Source organism: Cucurbita pepo, chromosome 1 (assembly GCF_057944985.1).
Source record: "Cucurbita pepo subsp. pepo isolate OVF chromosome 1, ASM5794498v1, whole genome shotgun sequence".
Classification (NCBI taxonomy): Eukaryota; Viridiplantae; Streptophyta; class Magnoliopsida; order Cucurbitales; family Cucurbitaceae; genus Cucurbita; species Cucurbita pepo.
In genome coordinates this window covers 1,827,394-1,850,021 of record NC_141798.1, presented here as the reverse complement: position 1 = coordinate 1,850,021, position 22,628 = coordinate 1,827,394, and the positions used below count along the sequence as shown (strand labels likewise).

Sequence of the window (22,628 nt, the reverse complement as noted above, 5' to 3'; positions counted from 1 at the left end):
GAATTATTAGCAATTTTTCTAAAAATATCGGGGCCATCACATATAATCATTTAAAACGTTGGGGAGCGTTGAAGGCATCTTGAAGAATCGTGGTGTTATGATGCGATGGCGCCCGCATGCGACACCAACATGCCGTGGGTGGGCGGGACAAGGACGGGGCAGGAGCACCCACTGCGCTACTCACCATATATTCTTCTGCTTCGCTGGCCACCACATCTCTAAATGGCTATCTGGTTTGAAGGTCTGATTTTTTCAAGGGTATAGTCCAATCGAAACGATGCGATTCACAAGAAAACCCAAAAACTTCACTTATAACAAAGTATATCAATGGAGTTGGTCCAATATCATGAACTGTAAAATTTGGAATCGCATCTCAAGAACACAGATGATCCAAAAAGAAACCCATAAATCATAGGAAACCAAGAGAGAGAGCGAGAGAGAAAACAGAGAACTGGGGAGATATGGTGTTATTTATTATGAAAAATGTAGAGAGGTGAAGAGGAGGAAACGAAGAACAAGCACTAAACTAAAATATTATAATAAAACGCAAGTAATTAAATCATCAACTCGATTGTTTTTCCATTTTTTTTTTTTTTCTTTGCATTCAGAGAAAAGTTTCCTGAGAGATCGATCTTCTTAGACTTTGAAGCACAGCATGACTGTAAATGGATGATTCTGTTTAGAAGCAGGCGTCAAGCAGGCAGCAACAGCACAGCGCAGCTAAACTGCAGAGTTCATATTAGACACAAAATTAGTTATAACAATCTAATATGAAGGATTGAATTGTACCAAATTTCTAGCGTAGTTTGAGCATTTTTGTAATCATTGAAAGTTCAATGGAAAATGTTAATGGATTTAAGAGGGTGAACGATGAGATTTGAAAAGTTTGAATGACCGTAATTTGGAGGCTAATTGGGGGTTAATTTGGGGATTTCACCGGGGCGATAATTCCAAGAAAAACGTCTCCGATGAAAAGGAGGCTAAACTCTTCACCGATGATGCAACTGACGCGTACCGATCAACTCAGTTTTTCCGATACCAAATCATCGGAATCCGATTCAGATCAGATCCGAGTTCAGCCGCCATGAACACAGAGAGAGAGAGAGAGAGAAATCAAAAAGAGAGAGAGAGAGAGAGAAATCAAAAAGAGAGAGAGATTTACCAGCCTTCCATGCAACCAGGGCCGCTGTTCTGCTGTTGTTGAGGAGGAGGTTGCGCGTACTGAGGAGCGTAAGGCGGAGGGTATCCCTGCGGCGGATAAGATCCGGGAGGAGGATAGCCTTGTGGCGGATAAGCATCCTTTGGATAACCTTCTGGCGGATAACCTAAAAAACCACCACCAAAACCCTAAATCAACACAAAAGAACATCCAGATCTACAATCGCACACCACAAACCCCCTTGTTTCAACTCCAAAACTCCAAACCACCAAAACACCAAAAAGAAACACAATAGAAACGACGAAATACCTTGAGGCGGAGGCACTCCAACCGGAGGCTGACCTTGATTATAATAACTCATCCCTTCTTCCTCTTGAAATCAAACACAGACGATGAATCCCCCGACGAACACAACCAAACCAGACAGTGACCTTCTCCGCCGGACGACGACGTCGATGACAAAAGCGGCCGGATTCACAGAATGAAAAACGAATGAAGGAGAAAGAGTTGATGGAGAAGACAGCGTTGGTCGGATTTATATATACAATCAAGAAATAAGAGTTGAGATTACCGAGAGAGAGGGTTTTGTTTGTTCGCTGCGAATCCGGGGAGGCTTATCTCTAATCAGTCTTCTTAATTCAACTTAATTTGTTAATTAATCAAGGAGTTGACAAAGGGGTCTATGATTTTGACACGTAATGACATTGGAGGTTGAGGATGGGGACAATTGACGGTGTGGATCTTTTCCTTCAACATTAAGGAATTCTTTTATTAAAAAATTAGTTTTTCCTGTGGGAGTTTTAAATGGAAAGTAAGGTAAGAGCCGCGTGTGGAACGCGTACATGGATGAAGAATCTCCTCGCTAGACTTCAAGTCTTGAACTCTGTCGTTTTGACCAATTATTATTTTCTCGCCTTTTTTATTTATTTATTATTATTATTATTATTTTCTCTTCGTAACATTATTATATTTATTGGAAATTGCAAAACCAGAAGTCAAATATTATCAATTTTCATAATAATTTAAAAGTATAATATGACTAGGTTCGACTACTAACCCTGTTTCGCAGGTTGGTAAGATTGACCCGACCAAAAAATTGTCAACCCATAGACCAACCTTAATGTTCAATTTTCCAAAAATTCAGTCGAACCCAAACTAAAAAAAAAATAATAATAATAACCGGACTCAACCTTTTATGGTTTGAATTAGGTATATAGATCCCACATCAGTCGGGAGGAGAACGAACATTTCTTGTAAGGGTGTAAAAACTTCTCCTTAACAGACGCGTTTTAAAAATCTCAAGATGAACCCCAAAATAGAAAGCCCAAATAGAATAATATCAGTTAGCAATGGGCTAGAGCAGTTACAAGGTAATCTAGGTTGGTTAGTTCTTGAGTTATACGAACATCCCTAAAAATCACTCTATATCCTAGTTTCGAGAATACATCTATTGTTAAAAAATTAGTATCTCGTTTCAAAATTACGGTTGAGTTCCAAAAATTACACTAATACCCTTGAATCTCTTTACGCCATATTTCACCTCATTCTTCCATTTTCTTCCTTCTCGTCTTCAATCTATAATTTTCAAACTCGAGCATTAACGTTTTTCATTTAATGTAGCCTTCGAAGGCAACTTCCAAGATCAAGTCGTTCCAAAATTACAGACGCTTCAATAGTAAAGTTTTAATCATCTAGAGACAAATTTAGTTCGTAACTAACAAATTACCAAAAGTTTATTTAAATATAATATTTTATTTACAAAATCTAATAAATTTAATTTAGAGGTCAAATGTCAAATATAAATTAATTTTAGTGATGTCACCCTCTCAAATTTCAATATTTATAACTTAAAAAATTAGATTAAATTTAAAAATATTATAGACGTCAAAATTTTCGGATTAAAATATACATTTACTATATTTAACCGTATATATATATATATATATATATATATATATATATATATATATATAATAGAGAATAATTGAGGAATATTAAATTATTATTCTTCATAATTTCAAATTCAAATTTTGACTTCTATTTTTATATAATTAATCGACATATTAAATATAATATTAATGCGAAAATATAGCGAAAAAAATAAAAAGAAAGAGGAAAATATGATTAAATTTAAATTTAGCTCTATTTAATTTTTAATTTTTTAAAATTTAAAATTTGATATTTGTTGTATTTTTTTTATTTCAACTTCTTGAATTAAAATTTTAATTTATCATCGACTATAAAAATCAATTTAAAAAATAATAAAAAATTAAATAACAATTAAATTTAAATTTAGTTAGAAATTTTAGGAATGAAAATTGAATTTTTACCAAAATAAATAAATAAATAAATAAAAAGGAAAGAATTTAAATGATATTCCAAATTGGGTTACTTCTAGACAAATTCAGATAAAGCCCAGAAGTTTCCGGGAAACCAGGCCGCACGTGCTGATGCGCACGTGCGAGCCTCTTTCTTTTTGTCTACTTTATTTAGATGACCATAACGAATTTGGTATTGGGAAAGTGGACCCGCTCCAACCATTAAATCCACTTAAACTTTCAATAAAGTAAGGGCTAAATTTGTAATTTATCATTAAAATTTTAAATAATTATAATTTATTTAATCCGCTCATAAAACATTTATTGTCATTATATAAAAAAAAAGATTGTTATTTGGATTAATTTTTTTAGATGGGGCAATTTTGTAATATGACTAAAAATGAGAGAAAATGTGTAAATAACGGAGAAATTGGGTACAAATTTTAAAAATAAGCGTCACTTTATCAATTGTTATTCCTTTTCATATAATGTAATGTGACAGCTAAGCTTCCCACCAAACTTTGGATTACATGGAGAATAAAAGGAATGTGGACCAAACTTTTCCATCATAGCCCATACATAATCATATAATTACATGGACTTTAATTAATTCAAGTTGTCAATACTATATATTATACACAATTATTTATTTTATGTTTTTTTTTTTAAATAAAATTTTAAAGATGGTCGAGAGAAGATATTTTAACAAAAGTTTGGTAATTACCTTAAAGTAATCGAAGAATTACATCGCTAACACTGACACTGTCATGGGCTCATGTTTGGGCCTAAAGGGTTGGGCTTGGATCTCGATACTTTTGGGCTTGATCCTTTGAGTCTTGATTCACAAATCTATCCCGTAACATCCTACGTTCACCACTAGCAGATATTGTCCTCTTTGGACTCTAATAACTCTGACACTCTCCAAATTTATCGTGTTGTCCTATAACATCTCAGGCTCACCGCTAGCATATATTGTCTTTTTTGGGCTTTCTCTTAAGTTAACAGTCTAGGCTCACGACTAGCAGATATTGTACTTCTTGGGCTTTCTCTCAAATTTTTAAAACACGGCTAGTAGGGAGAAGTTTCCACACTCTTATAAGGAATATTTCGTTATCCTCTCCAACCAATATGAGATCTCACAATCCACCCATTGGAGCCCAATGTCCTTGTTGGTACACCATCCTCTCCAACCAATATGGGATCTCACAATCCACCCAGAGCCCAATGTCCTTGTTGGCACACCATCCTCTCCACAACCAATATGGGATCTCACAATCCACCCCTTGGAGCCTAACGTCCTTGTTGGCACACCACCTAATGTCTGACTTTGATGCCAATTGTAACAACCCAACCTCACCACTAACAGATATTATCCACTTTAGCCCGTTACGTATCGCCGCCAGCCTCACGATTTTTTGAATGATTTTCACACTCTTATAAGAAATGTTCGTTTACTCTCTAACCAATATGTGGTCTCACATGTCCCTTGTATATGCATTCAACCTGAATGTGCTAATATTCTATTTTTTTAATGACGAATAAAAATTTGACTTTCTAACATTTTGATCGAGAATCACACGAGAATTATTCTTCTTTGTGTCGAGAAAAAAGCGTGGGAGTGGGTGAGTTTTTTATTATTGTTCTTTTAATGTTAATTTGAAGAGGTAATTAAGAAGAATTAGTGTATGTTTTGTTGAAGAAACCAATGCTTGCTTTCTAGATTTAGGTTTAGGTAGGTGATCCATGCCCATGGCTTCTCTTATATTTAGGTTAAAATTAATTAATCTCATTTGACTTTCTAATCAACACTAAACAAACCTAAAATCTTTATTTGGTTTGACATACGTGCATGTCGGTTTTAGATATTTCATCCATTTTAATTGATTGGATAAAAATTTTCAAACAATTTTCTATCGACGTTTTTCCCATATGTAGCTTTAGAACCTGTTATATTTTTCAAGAGCGTCGAAGTCGAATATTATCGAGAGAGTTAAAAGATACCTATTTTACGACCACGATATTCAAGCTTATAACATCATGTATTCACCGTCATACGCAAGATTGAAATGAACCATGGTTAGCTCAACTTCCATGAAGAATTCTTCGACCTCCTTATTAAGATATAATAATATATTTAATTTATTATATTCCTCATCTCACTTTTTGACTCCGTCCTGACTTGATATTCATAAAAATAAATAGAGAATTTTTTAGAAACGAGGACGAAATAGGTAGCGGAAGCTGACTTTCACAGTCAAAGAATTCAATCGATAAAATAAAAACTTAAAAAGGAATGTAAATTTTGCATTTCATTCATAATTTAAACAAGAAAAACAATAAATTATGTGAAATAATTTTTTTTTTAAGTAATGGATTATTAATATAATTGATAATTAACTTGTATATTATTTAAAGAAGCAATCATTGATTGACACGTGTTCATCAAATTGATATTATGACACTACATTCATAGTCTGTCCAATTAAAACCCAACATGTTATCATTTTCACTGAAAATATTTTTAATAATTGATTTGAAATAATTTCTTTTAGTCAATTAAAATGTTCGATGAAAAATAATAAATTTTCTTTAATACAAAGTCATCAATCAAATAATTAATGCCAATTATATCATATATAAATAATATTATATAGTATTTTCATTTTTATGTTACATTAAATTTATTTTATTAACCTTTTCAACTTTTTCTTTAACTATTTTTTTTTTTAATTTAAAGGGCCTTTCTGGAATAAATACAAGGTTTAATGGTAAAATTTTCGTGGTATAATTATATATATATATATATATATATTAATTATAACCTAAAATACATTTTAATTTTATGTATTTTAAGTTTATAATTTTGTGTATTTTTTTTTATCTAATTCGTTTTAATAATTTTTAATTTTAAATAGATAAAATTATCCGAGATAATATTTATTGACCTAATAAAAAAAAAATTGAGTAAAAATATATCATATAGGAATTAAAATTTTAATTCACCTTATAAATTTTCAAAAAAATTGATATAAAATTTCTAAATTTTTATACATGATAAATAAAATTTTAATACTGAGATTAAATTAATTTTTTGAAATATTAAAAATTAAAGAGATATATTTAGTTAATATTTATTTTAAAAAAGTGATTAAAAAATCCAAAAAATAATTATATAAAAAAATAAATAAATGAAAAGAGAGCCAAGGCCGCCGTCAGTTTCATGCATAGACTCTGTTGTCGTCAGTGCCATCTTTTCCAGGAAGCTGAAATCTGTACCAACAGAAACTCAACAAAAAGGAAGAAAATAAGATCAACCATTCTCAAACCAACTCTCCTTCTCCATTTCTCTCAATCTTCCACATTCTGCCGTTCAAATTCGCCTCAGCATTCTACCATTGAAACAGAGCAAACAGAGAGGAGGAGAAATGGTCGCCGGTGGTGCCGGAGGAGCCCAGAAAGTGGACGAGTTTCAGCCTCATCCAATCAGAGAGCAACTTCCCGGCATCGATTTCTGCATTTCCAGCTCTCCGACATGGCGTATTTTATCCCCTTCCCCTCTCTCTGTTCTGCTCTGTGTTTATTTACAGTTTAAGTTCTAGTTCATCGCTTCCTCTTTATCCCTCTTTTTGTGATTGTGTTTCGTTTCTCCTATTAATGATTTACATCCTTATGTTATTTTGATATAAACAATCTACTGTACGTTCATCACTGTTCTGATTCCGTTCTAGACTTCTAGCATTGTTTATTTGGTAACTGTGCTGTTTGCCTACCAAGAAGCGTTACGATTAGGAAGGATTCCGTCGATTGCGATAGCCTTTTTCTTAATTTGTTTGTAGCGAAGAATAAGTAGGAGATGAACAAACAGGTGCATAAATTTTTCGATATCGATTAGAGTGTCGCAATCTAGTTTCATAAAAGTGAAGTAGCTTGATCGATGGCTGGAATACTACGGTTTCTGTATTTTCTTGTATTCCAAGCAATGGGGATTCATTTTTCCCTTCTAATTCTTCTCTGTTTTGCTTCATTTCACCTCGATTGTTCATGTAAATCGATTAAAAATTACTTAAAACGAAAAGGGGAGTTGATATAATTACCAAAAATTGCAGCCGAAGTCATACTTCTGGGATTTCAACATTACTTACTGATGCTCGGAACTACTGTTGCAATCTCCACTATAATCGTTCCTTTGATGGGAGGTGGAAATGTAAGAACATTTTCTCAGAAAACTTTTCGGTTTTCCCGAATCATCTCTCCATTTTCTCTTCAACCAAACAATTTTCTCATATAAATAGGTGGAGAAGGCCGAAATGATAAACACTTTGTTGTTTGTTGCTGGAATTAATACATTATTACAAACCTGGTTTGGAACCCGGTTGCCTGTGGTGATTGGTGGGTCGTATGCCTACATCATCCCAGCTATCTCCATAGCTTTGTCTCGAAGATTCAATTTCTACATTGATCCTCATCAGGTCTGGCTAATGTTTTGAGTGCGCCCAATTTGTTTTTAAGACATAATCTAGCCTTGTGATTGCTTTTCTTTCATTGTTATCTTCAATTGTGCCTTATTTTTCCTCCTTCCCTCTTCCTTTAGAGGTTCAAAGAATCAATGAAGGCTTTACAAGGAGCATTGATTGTTGCATCTTTCCTGCCAATGATACTTGGCTTTTTGGGGTTTTGGAGGATTGTTGCTAGGTAAGATACTAAGTTGAAGGCTTGGCAATGAATTAATATGCTATTTGAGTAAGGATTTCTAATAAACAGTATGTTTGAATGGTGTGTTATGCAGGTTTCTCAGCCCTTTATCTGCAGTTCCTCTTGTAACTCTCACTGGACTTGGCCTCTTTGCACTGGGTTTCCCTCAAGTAAGAAGATTTGTCATTGAACCAAAGTAAAATGCTAAATATAAGAACTACATAAATGCAACAAAGTCGAAATGAACGCAAATCCGTCGGGACATCTCGAACAATCTGAATTGAATTTACCTTGTAAAGAACAAGAGTTTTTGAATTCATTTGATGGTTGCAGCTTGCCAATTGCGTTGAAATTGGACTTCCAGAATTGATCATAGTGGTTATATTATCTCAGGTGCGTAGTTTAACTGTTCCTTGGACTTCCTAGTTTCCAAACAAAGTTCGTATTACAAGTCAGATTAGCTGATATATAGCCAATATACTGCAGTATATACCACCCCTGATGCAAGGCAGACGAGCCATATTTGATCGATTTGCAGTTATTTTCTCCATTGCAATTGTTTGGGCATATGCTGAGATATTGACTGCAGCTGGTGCATATAAAAATAGACCTCCCAGTACTCAATTCAGTTGCCGCACTGACCGTTCTGGGCTAATTCGTGCTGCCTCCTGGTATGCTTTTCTTTACCTGCTGAAATCTGAAGAAAAAATGAATTCTCCTTCATCAGGCATTGAGACTAAAGAATGTAAGAAATTGCATGTGAAGTATGATTTCCGAACCCTTTTCTTCACAAAGCTGGTTTTAGCCAACAGATATAGAAGTACATTTAACAGCTTCAGCTGTCGTTTTTTCTCACCGGAATGCTATTAGGATATAATTAGGAGTATTTTTAGCGCATATTAGTAATTAGATCGGAAAGTTATAATGGGGATTTGTTATTAGTAGAATGAGTGACTGGATGAAGGGATTGAGTAAGAAGTGGAGAAGGAGACTTTCTTATCCGTATATCGGCCTCGCCTAAGGCGGGTGCACAGAAGGGTGAAGGCAAAACTCGAAAGGAATTTTCTTCTTTTTCTATTTCCTCTTTCATTTGAATTTCCAAATCTCAAGTAAAGGCGTTAGCGCATTTGTTTTCTTGCTCGTTGCCGCTTTACTAATAAAATAGGAGGCAAGCCAAGACCAACTCCTAAAAAGTGGCTGAGTTCGCCTTTTGGGGTTATCCACTTGATTGAGAGCTTATGTAATATATAAAGAGGAGGAAGCTGTGAGACCGATAAATAGGGAAGGTGATATGCAATCAACCTAAGAGAAAGTTTTGGAACGGATTACTTTGATGATCAAGATTAAGAGTAAAGAAAACTTGTTTCTAAACTCGTAATTCGAATCACTCCACAAGAGGTTTGATCAATACCACTGGAATGATTTGGCCGGCATACCTCTCAACAAAGCTAAAATTATTTTATCATTGAGGTTTTACTTCATTGTCAATACATTACTCTTGGTTCCTACAGCTCCATGGGTTCTTGGGAATTCCAAATGGTTCCGATAGCTCCATGGGTTCTTGGGAATTCCAAATGGTTCCTATCTGCTCCACGGCTTCTGTGAATTCCATATTCGCTCCTAAAAAGTGGATTTTTGAGTGTGAACAATTTCATCAATACTGAACTATTTTGAAAAGATTAGTTTTGTACATCCCTCTTCATTGAACATCAAATCTTGCATGTCGTTTGTGAAATTATTTTAACAAGTACTGTGTAATTTGAATTAAAGGTTCTGTTAGGCCAGAGTCTTGTTGATTACTTTTGTGTTTCAGTGCCTCTAGAATCTTGTCTCTTACCTTGAACAATACTCATTTAACTACAGGATAAAGGTTCCTTATCCATTTCAATGGGGGCGTCCTAGTTTTGATGCTGGAGATATCTTTTCAATGATGTCTTCTGCCCTCGTTGCTCTCATTGAGGTCAATTAATTTCTTACACGTCTCTTTGTTTCTTGACCAACTTTGTCTTGATGATGAATTTTCCTCATGGCCCAACGAGATTAAGAACAAGCTACCCTATTGATATCATCTCTTTCTACTGTTAGTCTACAGGAACATTCATTGCAGCTGCAAGATATGGGAGTGCCACACATATACCGCCATCTGTTCTAAGCCGTGGAGTTGGTTGGCTGGTAGTTTAGCAATCCTCCAATATTTGTATTTATTTTCCTTTTTCTTGCACATCTTCTGATAGAATAAATACTGTCTGATCCTTAGGGGGTAGGGACTTTGCTGGATGGATTATTTGGCACTGGCGTTGGCTCCACTGCATCTGTGTAAGAACAAACCTTGGACAATCCTCGAAAAAAAAGCACTTCTCTATTGCTCAATATAATGTCTAAACTACTGAATAGTGTATACAGTGATCAACTTTCATTAAGATAATACAAGAATACAAGTGAGCAATATAAGAAAAGAGAGACCGGAGATGTGAGATCCCACGTCGGTTGGGGAGGAGAACGAAACATTCTTTATAATGGTGTGAAAACCTCCCCTAGTAGACGCGTTTTAAAAACCCTTAAGGGCAAGCCCAAAGAGAATAACATCTGCTAATGGTGGGTTTGGGCTAATGATGGGTTTGGGCTGTTACGAGAGCCGCAAACGAAACTAAGGAAACTGACTAGAAAACTTAGAAGGTGATAAAAAAATGGCTATAACTCTTTAGAATAAGAATAAGTACTGCCCTTTTCACAGTTTTGTGTTGGGATATCATTAGAATCTGATTCTATGGGAATTTCAAATGGCTAACAAATTTCAATTTCTATGTTCAAATGGCCACCAACTACTTTACATGTTGAATGCTTTCATGTTCTTATTAGAATCCATCTCTACAGTGAAAATGCAGGTCTTTTGGGTTTGACCCGAGTCGGAAGCCGAAGAGCTGTTCAAATTTCTGCTGGGTTTATGCTGTTCTTCTCTGTGCTAGGTAATCTTGGACAAAAGCCTTTTAACTTATGAATACATGACATGTTTACTGCCTCCACAACTATACAATTATGCTTCGCAATATCTTAAACTACCAATGAAATGATTGTTCAACTTGGCCTTTGATATTACTTTTATAATTTTACTTAACCAATAGTTATTCAAGTTCATCTTATCCAATGATAACAGGCAAATTTGGTGCTGTCCTTGCTTCTGTACCCTTACCAATAATGGCAGCCTTGTACTGTGTCCTCTTTGCCTATGTTGGTAAGTTTTTTCGTATTGTAAAATCTTCAATGCTCTGTGATCAATCCTGTTCAGTAAAACCCAAAAGAACCAAAATGTAACAAGAGTCGACTGGCAGCTAAAGATTCGTAAAGATAGTGAATTTTGTCTTCTATTTACTTTTCTGTTCATAAAAACCATCTTTATTCCTTTCCTTTCCACCTTTTTGTTAGCTTTCCACACTTAGAAAACCTTGAGAACTGCTTTAATTTAGATAACCTTCTAAAAGATTATTAGAAAGTATTTCACAGAATCAAGAAACTAATGTTAACCCCGGGAAGATTTGAATTCTTAATCAAATTCTAAAAACAAAAACGAAGAACGATGGCCTATAAAGAACATGAATTAATGATAGGGTGGTTGTCAGACGTAACCATAATTAATATCAAATTCGAAATCATCTTATTATATGATACTCAAATTCTAATCATGAAACCATTTATAGCCAAAGACATAGCCACCTGCTACAAACCATGAACCACCCTATACTTAGGACTACTGAAATAGAATGGTGAGTATTAACTTTATACTGCACACTGCTCTTATCTATAACAGTTAGGCTATAAATTCTCAGCTGCTATTAACTTAACCACCAACAACTTAAGAGTGTGAGCCACCAAAAAAGTACAAATAATTGCTTGAGCTTTATCATCTTTATTCTAGCTATCATAACTTTGTAAACAGCTCTTCAGCCTCAACCTTAGCCTCCTAAACCGAATCGGACGTGGCCACGGATTAACTGTGAGTGAAATACTACTACTAACAAGACAACCAAACAGAACAACAAGACACAAATTAAGAATGTGAACCGATTTTCAATAACATGTTTAGCGGTGGGCTTGGGCTGTTACAAATGGTATCAGAGCTAAACACTGGGCAGTGTGCCAACAAAGACGATGGATCCCAACGGGGTGGATTGTGAGATCCCACATCAGTTGAAGAGGGGAAGGAATCATTTCTTATAATGATGTGGAAACCTCTCCCTAGTAGATGCATTTTAAAACCTTGAGGGGAAGCCCGAAAGGAAAAGTCCAAAGAGGACAATCCCAAAAGAAACAAACTTTTCTCTTTCGACTATGCTAAGGAGGCCTTAAGCTTTTTGTTCATGCATCACTTTTTGCCACTTGATTTGAAGTTTGATTCTTCTATGAACATTTACAACTTGTTATGCAAAAATATTATGGCCCTATAATCTTACACAGGACCTTACCCCATGAATGCTATAAGTGAATGTTGTCAGTGGGGTGGGGACAAAATGTTAGATTAGTATTGTCAGTTACAATTCATCTCATCTTTCAGAGAATTAAACTCTATGCTTTTATTGTGATATCTCATTGGACAAACAGCTTCTGCTGGTCTTGGGTTACTTCAATTCTGCAACCTCAACAGCTTTCGGTCAAAATTCGTACTCGGATTCTCTCTGTTCTTGGGCCTCTCTGTGCCCCAGTACTTCAATGAGTATCATTTCATTTCTGGGCATGGTCCTGTTCATACTAAAGCCAGATGGGTGAGCTCTTAAATTTGATTACACAAAGAAACAAACACTATTGTTAATGCTGGCTGATTAGCAGATGACTATACTAGCTTGCTGAATTCTTACATGAATACTGTCTAAATGCTTTGTCATTGCAGTTCAACAACATTATGCAAGTGATATTCTCCTCACCAGCCACAGTGGCTGCAGTGGTTGCTTTCTTCTTGGACACCACACTGATGAGGAACCATAGCTCGACTCGTCGAGACAGCGGGCGCCATTGGTGGGAGAAGTTTTGGTCGTTCAACGTCGATACGAGAAGCGAAGAGTTCTACTCTCTTCCATGGAACCTCAGCAGGTTCTTCCCCTCATTCTAACTTCATAATCCAAATGAAAAGAGGAGAGGAAATGTTTGACATTGTTTTGAGTTAAAATGCTTGTTCTTTCTTGACAGTGAAGATGTTGAAGTATATATATATATATGAACACAGAACTGTGATTTGCTTGCTATTTGACTGCCTTTATGCTTTAAAAATGTTTAAATATGTTTATAAATTTTTAATTTTATGTTTAATATGCTCATTAACTTTTAAGCATGTGTTTAATAAGGAATTTAAAAATTGTAAAAATTAATTTATTTATTAGATATTAATATTATTTAGAGCAGAAAGAAAATGAGAGAAAAACTAATAAATATAAGAAATAAAAAAGCAGGTTTTAAAAGTACTTTAATAAACTTAAGCTACACTCAAAGCTATATACAACTTCTTTTACATCTATTTTAATTCAATTTTTATTCCAATATTCAAAAAGAAAATAAAAATAAAAAGTGTGGTCAAGAACATATAATCATAAAAAAAATGGAAATTAAATGTGATTTTTTAATTAAAAAATTATGCTTTTATCAATAATGGACATTCCATATTTATTATTATTATTTTTTTTATATTTTGTATCTTAATGAATTTACTCAAATTATTTATCACTTTTTTTATTCTTTTAAATTGAAATAAAAAGTTAAAAACCCAACCTCAAAATTAAAAAAAAAAATAATAATAAAGTAATTAAATATTCTATTTTGAAATTAAAATGAATTAAATAAAGTGAAAAAAAAAAAGAGGAGTTATCCAGTGTGGAGGTGGATTATAAACTCATTAAGAAACTAACCAATAATTAAATGACAACTCAGCTACAGCGCCCCCACAAATACTCTCACTGTCTCACTCGCTCGCTCACTCAGCACTTCATTTTAAAAAATAAAAAAAAATTAAAATAATAAGAGAGAGAAAGAGACACAAACACTCTCTCTCTCTCACTGAGTGCAGATTATTGACTATGTTCCATCTAAACGCATAAAGCTATGGCCTTCCCTCCCAACAATCCCACCGCCACTCTCCATCGCCGTTTCACCTTCCTCCTCCTCCTCTCCAATGCCGTCGCCGTTTCTTTTCCGGTGACCTTTATTCTCTTCAATGTCTCTCTCTCCTCATCAATCTGCCGCTTCTTCCTCCGATGACTCTGTCATTTTCACCCTTCTTCAGTCGGAACTCGACCACATGCCTCGCCGTGACTATGTTCTCCGGTGTCGTGACCGGTCGATCGACGTCACCGCTCGCCATGACTCCATCAACTGGATCTTGAAGGTTTACTACTAATCGTTACTTCATTAGCGTTCTTCGCATTTTTGTTCTTGTTTTTTAAGAGCGATTAGGGTTTCGCAGGTGCACGCTCACTACAATTTCAAACCGGTCACTGCGATTCTCTCCGTTAATTACTTCGATCGCTTTCTCTCCTCCAATTTCCTTCCGGTTAAGGATCTATTTCGATTTCCCCCTTGTTTTTGTCTCGATTGTTCGAGAATCGAATCGGAATTTTGAGGCTGATGATTTTAGGGCTTTGTTTTTTGCAGCGGCGGAATGGATGGCCGTTTCAGCTGCTATCGGTGGCGTGTTTGTCATTAGCAGCGAAAATGGAGGAGCCTCAGGTCCCATTGCTTTTGGACCTCCAAATCTTCGAGCCTCAATACGTCTTCGAGCCCAAAACGGTTCAGAGAATGGAGCTTTGGATCATGTCTATTCTCAATTGGAGATTACGCGCCGTCACGCCTTTCGATTTCCTCCACCACTTCATCTCCGATCAGCCTTCTTCTTCCGCTACAGACGGCGGCGATTGCGATAGTGACGGCGACGACTGCCATCTTCTCTTCTCAATTTCTTCCGATCTCATTCTTAGCACTACACGCGGTACTTACGACAAAAAAAACCTAAATCCATTCTATTATCATATTTAATCGGTTTTCTTCTTTTCTCTTTTTGTCTTCTTCGTTCTTAGTTCGATTTATCCATTTCGTCTTTTAAACAAAATTGGAATGATTTTCAGTGATCGATTTCTTGGGGTTCCGGCCGTCCGCCATTGCTGCCGCCGCCGTTCTCTGCGCTGCTGGTGAGCGATTGGATTCTCCAGCGGTTTGTGGCCATTTCCTTACGGCGGACAGAGTCGTAAGTACTAATTCAATGTGTTTGAAAACGAATTTCATAATTCTGTAGGGACTAGTATGCAAAAACAAAATCCTCCTCTTTTTTCTTATTTAATAAAACATAATGTATATTTTTAATATTGTACGAATCTTGATCTTTGTGTGAATAAACAATTAAAACAGGACTAAATTGAAACAAACCGAAATTTATAGGGACCAAAATGAAATTAAAATCCACATCAGGGACCAAATTCGAAATTTAATTAGTTATTTATTTTATTTTTTAAGGCGAAAAATTAAAATAAAATAATAAAAAAAAGGAGCGTTTGGCGTTTGGGGTTAAAATATTTTTGCTGTCAAAATAATTTTAAAAAATTTATTGAAAGTAGGAAATGGTGAGAAGCTGTCACCAACTAATGGAGGAGTACGTGATTGACACGTGTCCGTTAGGCCTCCGAAAACAACGGAATGAAGAAGCCGAGCAGCCGGCTCCCCCGAGTCCAGTCGGCGTGCTCGACGCGGCTGCATGCGGTAGCTGTGACACGCGCTTGGACAATCTCGGCTCTACTAGCCATGAACCCGCCGCTCCCTCAGCCGAACCTCAGACTAAACGGCTGCGATCCTCTGCGCCGGATGTACAGGAGCAGTAGATAAGACCTTCGTGTCATTTGTTATAGGGAGGGTGAAAGAAAGAGAGCTTTTTATTTTTTATTTATATATATATATTTATTTAATTTTAGTTTTTTAACCTTTTCTTTTTCAAAATCAGTGGTCATTCTCTTTCCCTTTTTCTTTGGTCGCCATTCTCTTTGTCGTTGACCATATAAATTGAACGGTTGAGATTGCATGGATCTCCAAACAACAAAAAGGGAAGATTTTTATTTTTGTTTCTTTATTTATATCCAAGAAAGTTTATGAAAAATACCTTACTTTTGTAATTTGTGTTATTCGGAGGGTAAAATGGGAAAATAATGAGGTTTTAGTCATGATGGGGAAACAATAGAAGTCAATAATTTATGAATTATTCCATGCTGTGATTTTCATTGGATTAGATTATGATGAGAGACCCTTTGGGAAGTATTCTTATTTTGTATTGACGATTTTACCCTTTACTTTTCTTCATTGGTCCACGTGGAGTGTGTAATTTCAATCATGTGGTTGATAATTTTTCTTCAAAACTCCATTAACATAATATTTATTTATTCTTAGTGGAGAAATTACGTGAATATGTAATAAAAATATATATAAAACGACCTCGATTTTCCATCTCATATAATAATTTGTTGTTTGTTCTAAACTTTAAAAAATAAAATTACCATTCTATTTAAAGAGTTTCTTATTTTATATAATAAAATACAAGGGTAAATGGATATTTTTCACAAAGGCAAACATAAAATTACTATAATTAAAAGTCCACAAAATCAAAATGCAATAATAATGAAAGTTGACAAATAAAATTAATTTAATCTCTAAATTATTTCTCATAAGAAAAAAAAAAGTATAGTTTCAAAAAATTGTCACATCAGTTAAAAGAAATGCAATAAACATATATTCATAATTAAAGCAATGAATTCAATCTATTAATAAAATTCAACTATATCTCAAATTGATAAATTAATTTCGATGTACTTTCCAACATTTTTATTACGTTATTTCTCCTAATATCATGTCAAAATCCTCTTTTATTAATAAAAAAATTAAACATTTTAGACATTAATAGGAGATTAAATTTTAAAACAATAGACATGCACTTTGAGGCTTGGGGAAGGAAAACCAATAATAAATAAATAAATAAATAAATAAAATGAGAGAATGACGTAGGCGTGAGATGGAATGCCACGTAGGCGGAAAGGATGAGGGTGAAGGGGAGGGAGTGTGGGAGATAAAACCAATGAGACAATGCCAGGTGTCAATGATCTGATTTGATGGGGTAAGAGGCAGGACATGTCACGTCAACTTGAGGTTCTTAGAGGGAACGACAACTTTAAAAAAACCTACAACATCTCTCTTTCTGTTCTTCCTTCCTTTTTAGGCCAACACTTATTTATTTATTCATTTTAATTTCAATATATTTTAATATATATATATATGTTTTTAACCACAAAATTTTAATTTGATATTTAATGGACTGAGTAAAAATTAATATTCTTTTAACTTTTAACTATATATTTTGTAAATTTTCATTAATACCCTTAAACATTTTAAAAAAATTCAAAAATACCCTTGTTAAGTTACCATTAATGCCGTGTTTTAAAATTAACCATGAAATTTCAAAAGTAGAATTAACCATCTTTCTTTAGGTTAAAAAAGTTATTACTATCGATATATTAACAAAAACCCAACCCCTCATAATTTACCTGTCTATTATTCTTTTAAAAATAATTGCAAAAATAAATAGAGTTGTTTTTTGTTTTTTTTTTTTAATTCAATGTTGTTTTTGTTTATATGTGAGGCATCTTAGTTTATTAATTAATTAAATCACATTTTAATCATTATTATTTACTTTTAATATAGTTTAATATTTTAGTTAAATTTTACTAAGCATCATTGGAGATTAATGAAACTAGCAAAAATAAAAAATAAAAAATAAAAAAAATAATAATGGAGATCATCTTGTACTTCAAAATATTATTTCTCTCAATTTTTTATTTTTTTTGTTTTTGTAATAAAAACGATACTAGGCATATTTTTTTTTAATTAACGACAAATTATTAAAACAAAATGTCACGTCATATGATCGTACTAAATTAAATTTTTGTTACTCATTTAAATAATAAAAATGTTCGATCACAACCAAACTTTATAATAAAATTTGAGTTGTAATTTTCTTAATAATAATATAGAAATCCTGACACATACTAAAAATATTATATAAGACATTTTTTTTTAACTATTTTAGAAATAATTTGAATGTATAAATAAAATAGTAAAAATGATATGATCTTATTGGTTGAAATTAACCGAGATAAAGATTTGAACCAACAATATTTAAATTACATTATGGAAATATTTTTAAATTTTATACTAAAAATTGAAAAGAGTCAAAATTGAATTGAAAAATAAAAAAGATATTTTTCTTTTGATTCATGTGATGGGCTTGAGCTAGGGACAAAGCTGACACACTTCGAAATATATGTTACAAAGCTGACCCACTCACCCACCTACCCTCTTCTCCATTTCTTTATGCAAATTCACCCGACCCTAAACGAGATCCCATGTCGATTGGAAAGAATAACGAAATAATCTTTATAAATATGTAAAAATTTCTTTCTAGCAAACACGTTTTACAATTGTGAGGTTGACAACAATACGTAACGAGCTAAAACGATCAATAGTTGTTATCGGTGGACTTGAGCTATTACTACTGATATCATAGCTAAACACGGGGCAGTGTGCTAACGAGAACGCTAGGCTCCCAAGGGGGTGGATGGTAAGATCTCACATCAATTGGAGAGAGAAACGAATCATTTCTTATGAAAGTGTGAAAATCTCTTTCTAATAGACGTGTTTTAAAATTATGAGACTAAGAACGATGCTAACTAGCTAAAGCTGACAATATTTTCTAGCAATAGGCTTGGACACAAAGAGTCTAGATATTTTTGTTGTGTTTGAACGTACACGTGCATGAATAATATTTTAATGTGTATAATTTTTTTTGTTTCGATTTAATAACACGCGGAGATGAGAATATATATTTTAATCAGCTGAGCTATGTTAACATTCATATTTATGCATATTTTTTAACTAATAACAATTATGCCTATATATAAATATAATATTATTGGTTTTTTTTTTTTTCTTTTTAATTCCAACTTGATATATATATAAAGTTGGAGAGAGAGAAAATCAAATTGAAAAACACAATTATTAATAATTATTATTAGAAAAGAACAAAAAAACAAAATATATATAAACTTGAAAAGATTTTATTTTATTTTCAATGATAATCAAACTAAAGATAGAAAATGCCCTAACTTTTCTATGACCCTATCAAGATTTCAAGATATAAATTGACATTCACACCTATTCGGGTTCTAGTACAGTAGAAATATTAAAACATCGTGTTTTTTCTTCTTGAATTCGAAGATTAAAATCTTTATCTCAATATTTATATTTTTAAAAAATTATTATTTATACTATTATAATTGTTAATTTTGGATATAAGTAATTTAAAAATACTTTTAAGTTTTTTAGATTTTTCAAAATTTTTATAATATCCTCAAAATAAAAAAAAAAATAAAAAAATCTTAAATATATTAACTATTTAAAGACAAATGAGTTACCACTCTGCCAGTCTCACAGATTTAAGATGCGTAAGACATGAATACAATAAATTTCAAGACCCATACAGATAATTTGTATTTAAGTTAGTAGTTCATTTTCAATTCAAAATAAATTAAAAAATTTATTTTTACGCGTTGAAAGTTACGTTTATATTTTTTATTTGAAGTTCTAATATTTATTTTTGGTACTATGGAAATTAAAAGAATGATTTGAAAAATAAGTCAATTGCCGACAAGTTCACATCAAAATGTCCATAATTTTGATTTATATAGAAACATTAATTTAATTTAATTTAAAAATTTTAAAAAGCCATATTTGACTATAAATTGGTATTATATACACGTTGGCAATTACGTGTCAGCAGCCACAATAATTAAATACAATAGATTTAGACACCCTTCCACCAAGGGTACCGTTCAAACCTACAAATTAATATCATTCTCTTTTGTCTCTACATTTTCTCGGTGCAATAAATATTTACTTACGTGGATAACAACCCCTTCAAATTCAGGTTAAATTAATTAAATTATTTCTCAACTTTACATTTTTTTTCCAAATATATTCTTCTAATTTTAAAAAATTAAAAAAAAAAAAGAAAAAAAAAAACAATAATTTATCCAAAAAAAAAAAAAAAATCTTAAATTTTCAAAATGATTCTAAAATAACGTTAATATCCATAATTTTTTTAAAATTTTTAAAATTAAAAAATATATTTACAATTAGCACACAATATTCCTGAATTTAAATTTAAAAAAAAAATAGCACTAAAACCTTAAAATAAGGGGAGATGGTTTCTGTCCATAATCCACGAAAAAAAAATTATTTTTATTTTTATAAATATTAAGAGTGTTAACGATACTTTTAAAATTTTATGTGTATTTTTTATAACTGATACGGGTACGAATAAATGTTTTTAAAGTTTTAAGAATATTTTTTAAATAATATTAAAAATTTAGGGGTGATTTTTAAATAAATTACTAATTTTTGAGTTATTATTTAAATAGAAAAGATGAAATAATTGAATTATTGGGGAGACATTAATGAACATTCATAGATTAGGGTGGCTGTAGGGCAGCCTAGTGATAACATTTGGATAAAAAAAGCTGACCGTATTTATTACAGTTTACGTGATGATTTATGGGCTGGGCCAATTCTCCACCTAGTTTGGGCCCACAGCCTTAATTCATGGGCCAGAATTTAAGCCCATTTGCATTTAATTGGCCATGGGCTGTACATTGCATGGCCCAGTTCCAAAATGGATCCTCTTCCAATTTTAGAAGTTTTTAAAAGTAAAAAGAATATATATATTATAATCCTAAGTTAAAAAATATATTATTATTTAAACTTATTTTGAAAAGTTACAAAAATCTTTTGCATTTTTTTTCAAAATAAGTTTAAATAATAATTTATTATTAATATTATTATTTTATCTCGATTTCTTTATGAAAAAGGTATAATCTCACACGTGTAGAAGATCGGGTCGGGTCGGGTCTGAAACAGAACCATGTTAAGCGGAGGCGATGTGTTGGTTTTGTGGGCGACGATGAACCGTCGGTGCAATGACGCCCTCGTACGGCCGTCCGTACAACGTCCCGCTTACAGCCAGTTTCACTACACGACAAAAAATGACTAGGATGATTTTTTAAAATTTTGTTGGCAATTTGATGTGGTCCCCACAGCTCGAACCCATTTATTTATCTGACAGGTGTCTACCACCCATATCCTGCTGGCATTATTTTACACCTTGGTCCCCCATATCCCTCGGTTAAAAAATTTAAATTTTACCCCTCTCAGCTATGTATTATATAATTGAAATTAAAAGTAAATTCAATTGTTTCCCTTTTTCTAACCCTAATAACATTTTGGTTGCCTTAAAATTTTTATAGACGTGGCTAAATATTAAAAAAAAAAAATTAAAATTAAAATTCATAATATAACTTGAAATAAAATATTTTTATTAGTGTAAAATCCCGTACCTTTCATTTGATTTTATTACAAAAAAAAGAAAAAAAAAACGTGTAATTTGAGAAGCCTATATATATATATATATATAGTACAATTATCGAATCATATCACTTTTCAAATTAAATGAATGATTAATTATATTTGAACGAAGGACCATTTGAAATTAATAACAAAAAAAAAAAAAAAAAGAATGACCCACAGTCAAAATTGATGAAATAATTACGTGGATTAAATTTATCCTCCAACTCAATAATATCACAAATGAGATCAATAAAACGTCCCCACAAGATTTAAATGAAAGGGGCATATATATATATATATATATTTTTTGGAAGCAAGGTTTTAATTTCAAGCTCCTAGCATGAGGTTGTTCATATGGGTGTATCAATAATGAGGGATCCAAGAGAGAAAATTGCACATGGCCTCTATTTAAAGTTATTTTTGTGCTAACTTCTTTCTTTTATTTATAATCTATGCCTAAGCCCTCTTCATTTCTTTCCCCTTTCTTTTTCACATTACTATTCTAATGTGTATTCATCTATGTTATGTTTGGTGAGAGTAGTTGCCCACTTTTTGACCATTCTATGCAATCGATCCCTTTTCATTTAATGTCAAAATATCACGTCAATAACGAGTCAGTCATTTCTAGATGTCTTAGTGATATAATTGACTCATGGGTCGATTTTTTTATAAGCGTGCTCGAGAGACAGTGAAAGTTGATGACATCATGAAGCGTGATTGTGCGGTTGAGAATCAGAACAACGAGATGAGATGCACACTCTGATGACGTGTATGGCCAAACAAAAGTGTAACGAGAATTTCATTTATAATGAGATTTGAGTTTCTGTTAAGGCTTGTCATGATCATGTGAAGAACATGACACTGCACGGTGGATTATTATTAAAAATATCAAATTCTAGGTATGACAAAAAGAATGGTGTAACATATGGGCAATGAATGTTGAGGTGTGGAAATTACATTTATTCTTTATTTTATTTTTTATTTAAAAA

The 22,628-nt window shown here is 32.9% G+C and overlaps 3 protein-coding genes across 4 annotated transcripts; 2 read left to right on the top strand and 1 right to left on the bottom strand.

The window, feature by feature from the left end:
• Positions 1-452: 452 nt before the first annotated feature.
• Positions 453-1,777, bottom strand: LOC111780165 (uncharacterized). Its single transcript, XM_023660492.2, has 3 exons — positions 1,469-1,777; positions 1,163-1,325; positions 453-725 (listed from the first exon to the last, which is right to left on the bottom strand). The coding sequence occupies exons 1-3, from the start codon at positions 1,518-1,520 to the stop codon at positions 680-682; spliced, it is 261 nt and encodes an 86-aa protein (XP_023516260.1). The 5' UTR covers positions 1,521-1,777; the 3' UTR covers positions 453-679.
• Positions 1,778-6,702: 4,925 nt separating this feature from the next.
• On the top strand, positions 6,703-13,434 carry LOC111807282 (Xanthine/uracil permease family protein). The gene is made up of 14 exons (XM_023692945.2): positions 6,703-7,014; positions 7,584-7,681; positions 7,770-7,946; positions 8,069-8,169; positions 8,264-8,339; positions 8,503-8,562; positions 8,656-8,840; positions 10,033-10,129; positions 10,255-10,341; positions 10,427-10,485; positions 11,044-11,135; positions 11,324-11,401; positions 12,766-12,926; positions 13,052-13,434. The coding sequence occupies exons 1-14, from the start codon at positions 6,903-6,905 to the stop codon at positions 13,268-13,270; spliced, it is 1,602 nt and encodes a 533-aa protein (XP_023548713.2). The 5' UTR covers positions 6,703-6,902; the 3' UTR covers positions 13,271-13,434.
• Positions 13,435-14,139: 705 nt separating this feature from the next.
• LOC111788631 (cyclin-D2-2) lies at positions 14,140-16,134 on the top strand. Of its 2 annotated transcripts, XM_023669043.2 has the most exons (5): positions 14,145-14,536; positions 14,615-14,701; positions 14,803-15,136; positions 15,273-15,391; positions 15,759-16,134. In XM_023669043.2, exons 1-5 carry the CDS (start codon positions 14,366-14,368, stop codon positions 16,017-16,019), a joined length of 972 nt encoding a protein of 323 aa, XP_023524811.1. In that variant the 5' UTR covers positions 14,145-14,365; the 3' UTR covers positions 16,020-16,134. The 2 variants fall into 2 exon arrangements, with proteins under 2 accessions (XP_023524819.1, XP_023524811.1); XM_023669051.2 differs by lacking the exon at positions 14,615-14,701 and having other exon boundaries at positions 14,140-14,536.
• The last annotated feature ends 6,494 nt before the right edge of the window (positions 16,135-22,628 follow it).

Bases quoted from the DNA above. Each gene is read 5' to 3' on its own strand.
- LOC111780165 (XM_023660492.2), bottom strand. From the start codon at position 1,520: ATGAGTTATTATAATCAAGGTCAGCCTCCGGTTGGAGTGCCTCCGCCT. The intron at 1,326-1,468 runs GTATTTCGTCGT...GTGGTTTTTTAG, and splicing joins TGGAGTGCCTCCGCCTCAAG to GTTATCCGCCAGAAGGTTAT. The intron at 726-1,162 runs GTAAATCTCTCT...TGAACTCTGCAG, and splicing joins CCTGGTTGCATGGAAGGCTG to TTTAGCTGCGCTGTGCTGTT.
- LOC111807282 (XM_023692945.2), top strand. From the start codon at position 6,903: ATGGTCGCCGGTGGTGCCGGAGGAGCCCAGAAAGTGGACGAGTTTCAG. The intron at 10,130-10,254 runs GTCAATTAATTT...TTCTACTGTTAG, and splicing joins CCCTCGTTGCTCTCATTGAG to TCTACAGGAACATTCATTGC. The intron at 11,402-12,765 runs GTAAGTTTTTTC...TTGGACAAACAG, and splicing joins TGTCCTCTTTGCCTATGTTG to CTTCTGCTGGTCTTGGGTTA.
- LOC111788631 (XM_023669043.2), top strand. From the start codon at position 14,366: ATGTCTCTCTCTCCTCATCAATCTGCCGCTTCTTCCTCCGATGACTCT. The intron at 14,702-14,802 runs GTTAAGGATCTA...TGTTTTTTGCAG, and splicing joins TCTCCTCCAATTTCCTTCCG to CGGCGGAATGGATGGCCGTT. The intron at 15,137-15,272 runs GTACTTACGACA...AATGATTTTCAG, and splicing joins CATTCTTAGCACTACACGCG to TGATCGATTTCTTGGGGTTC.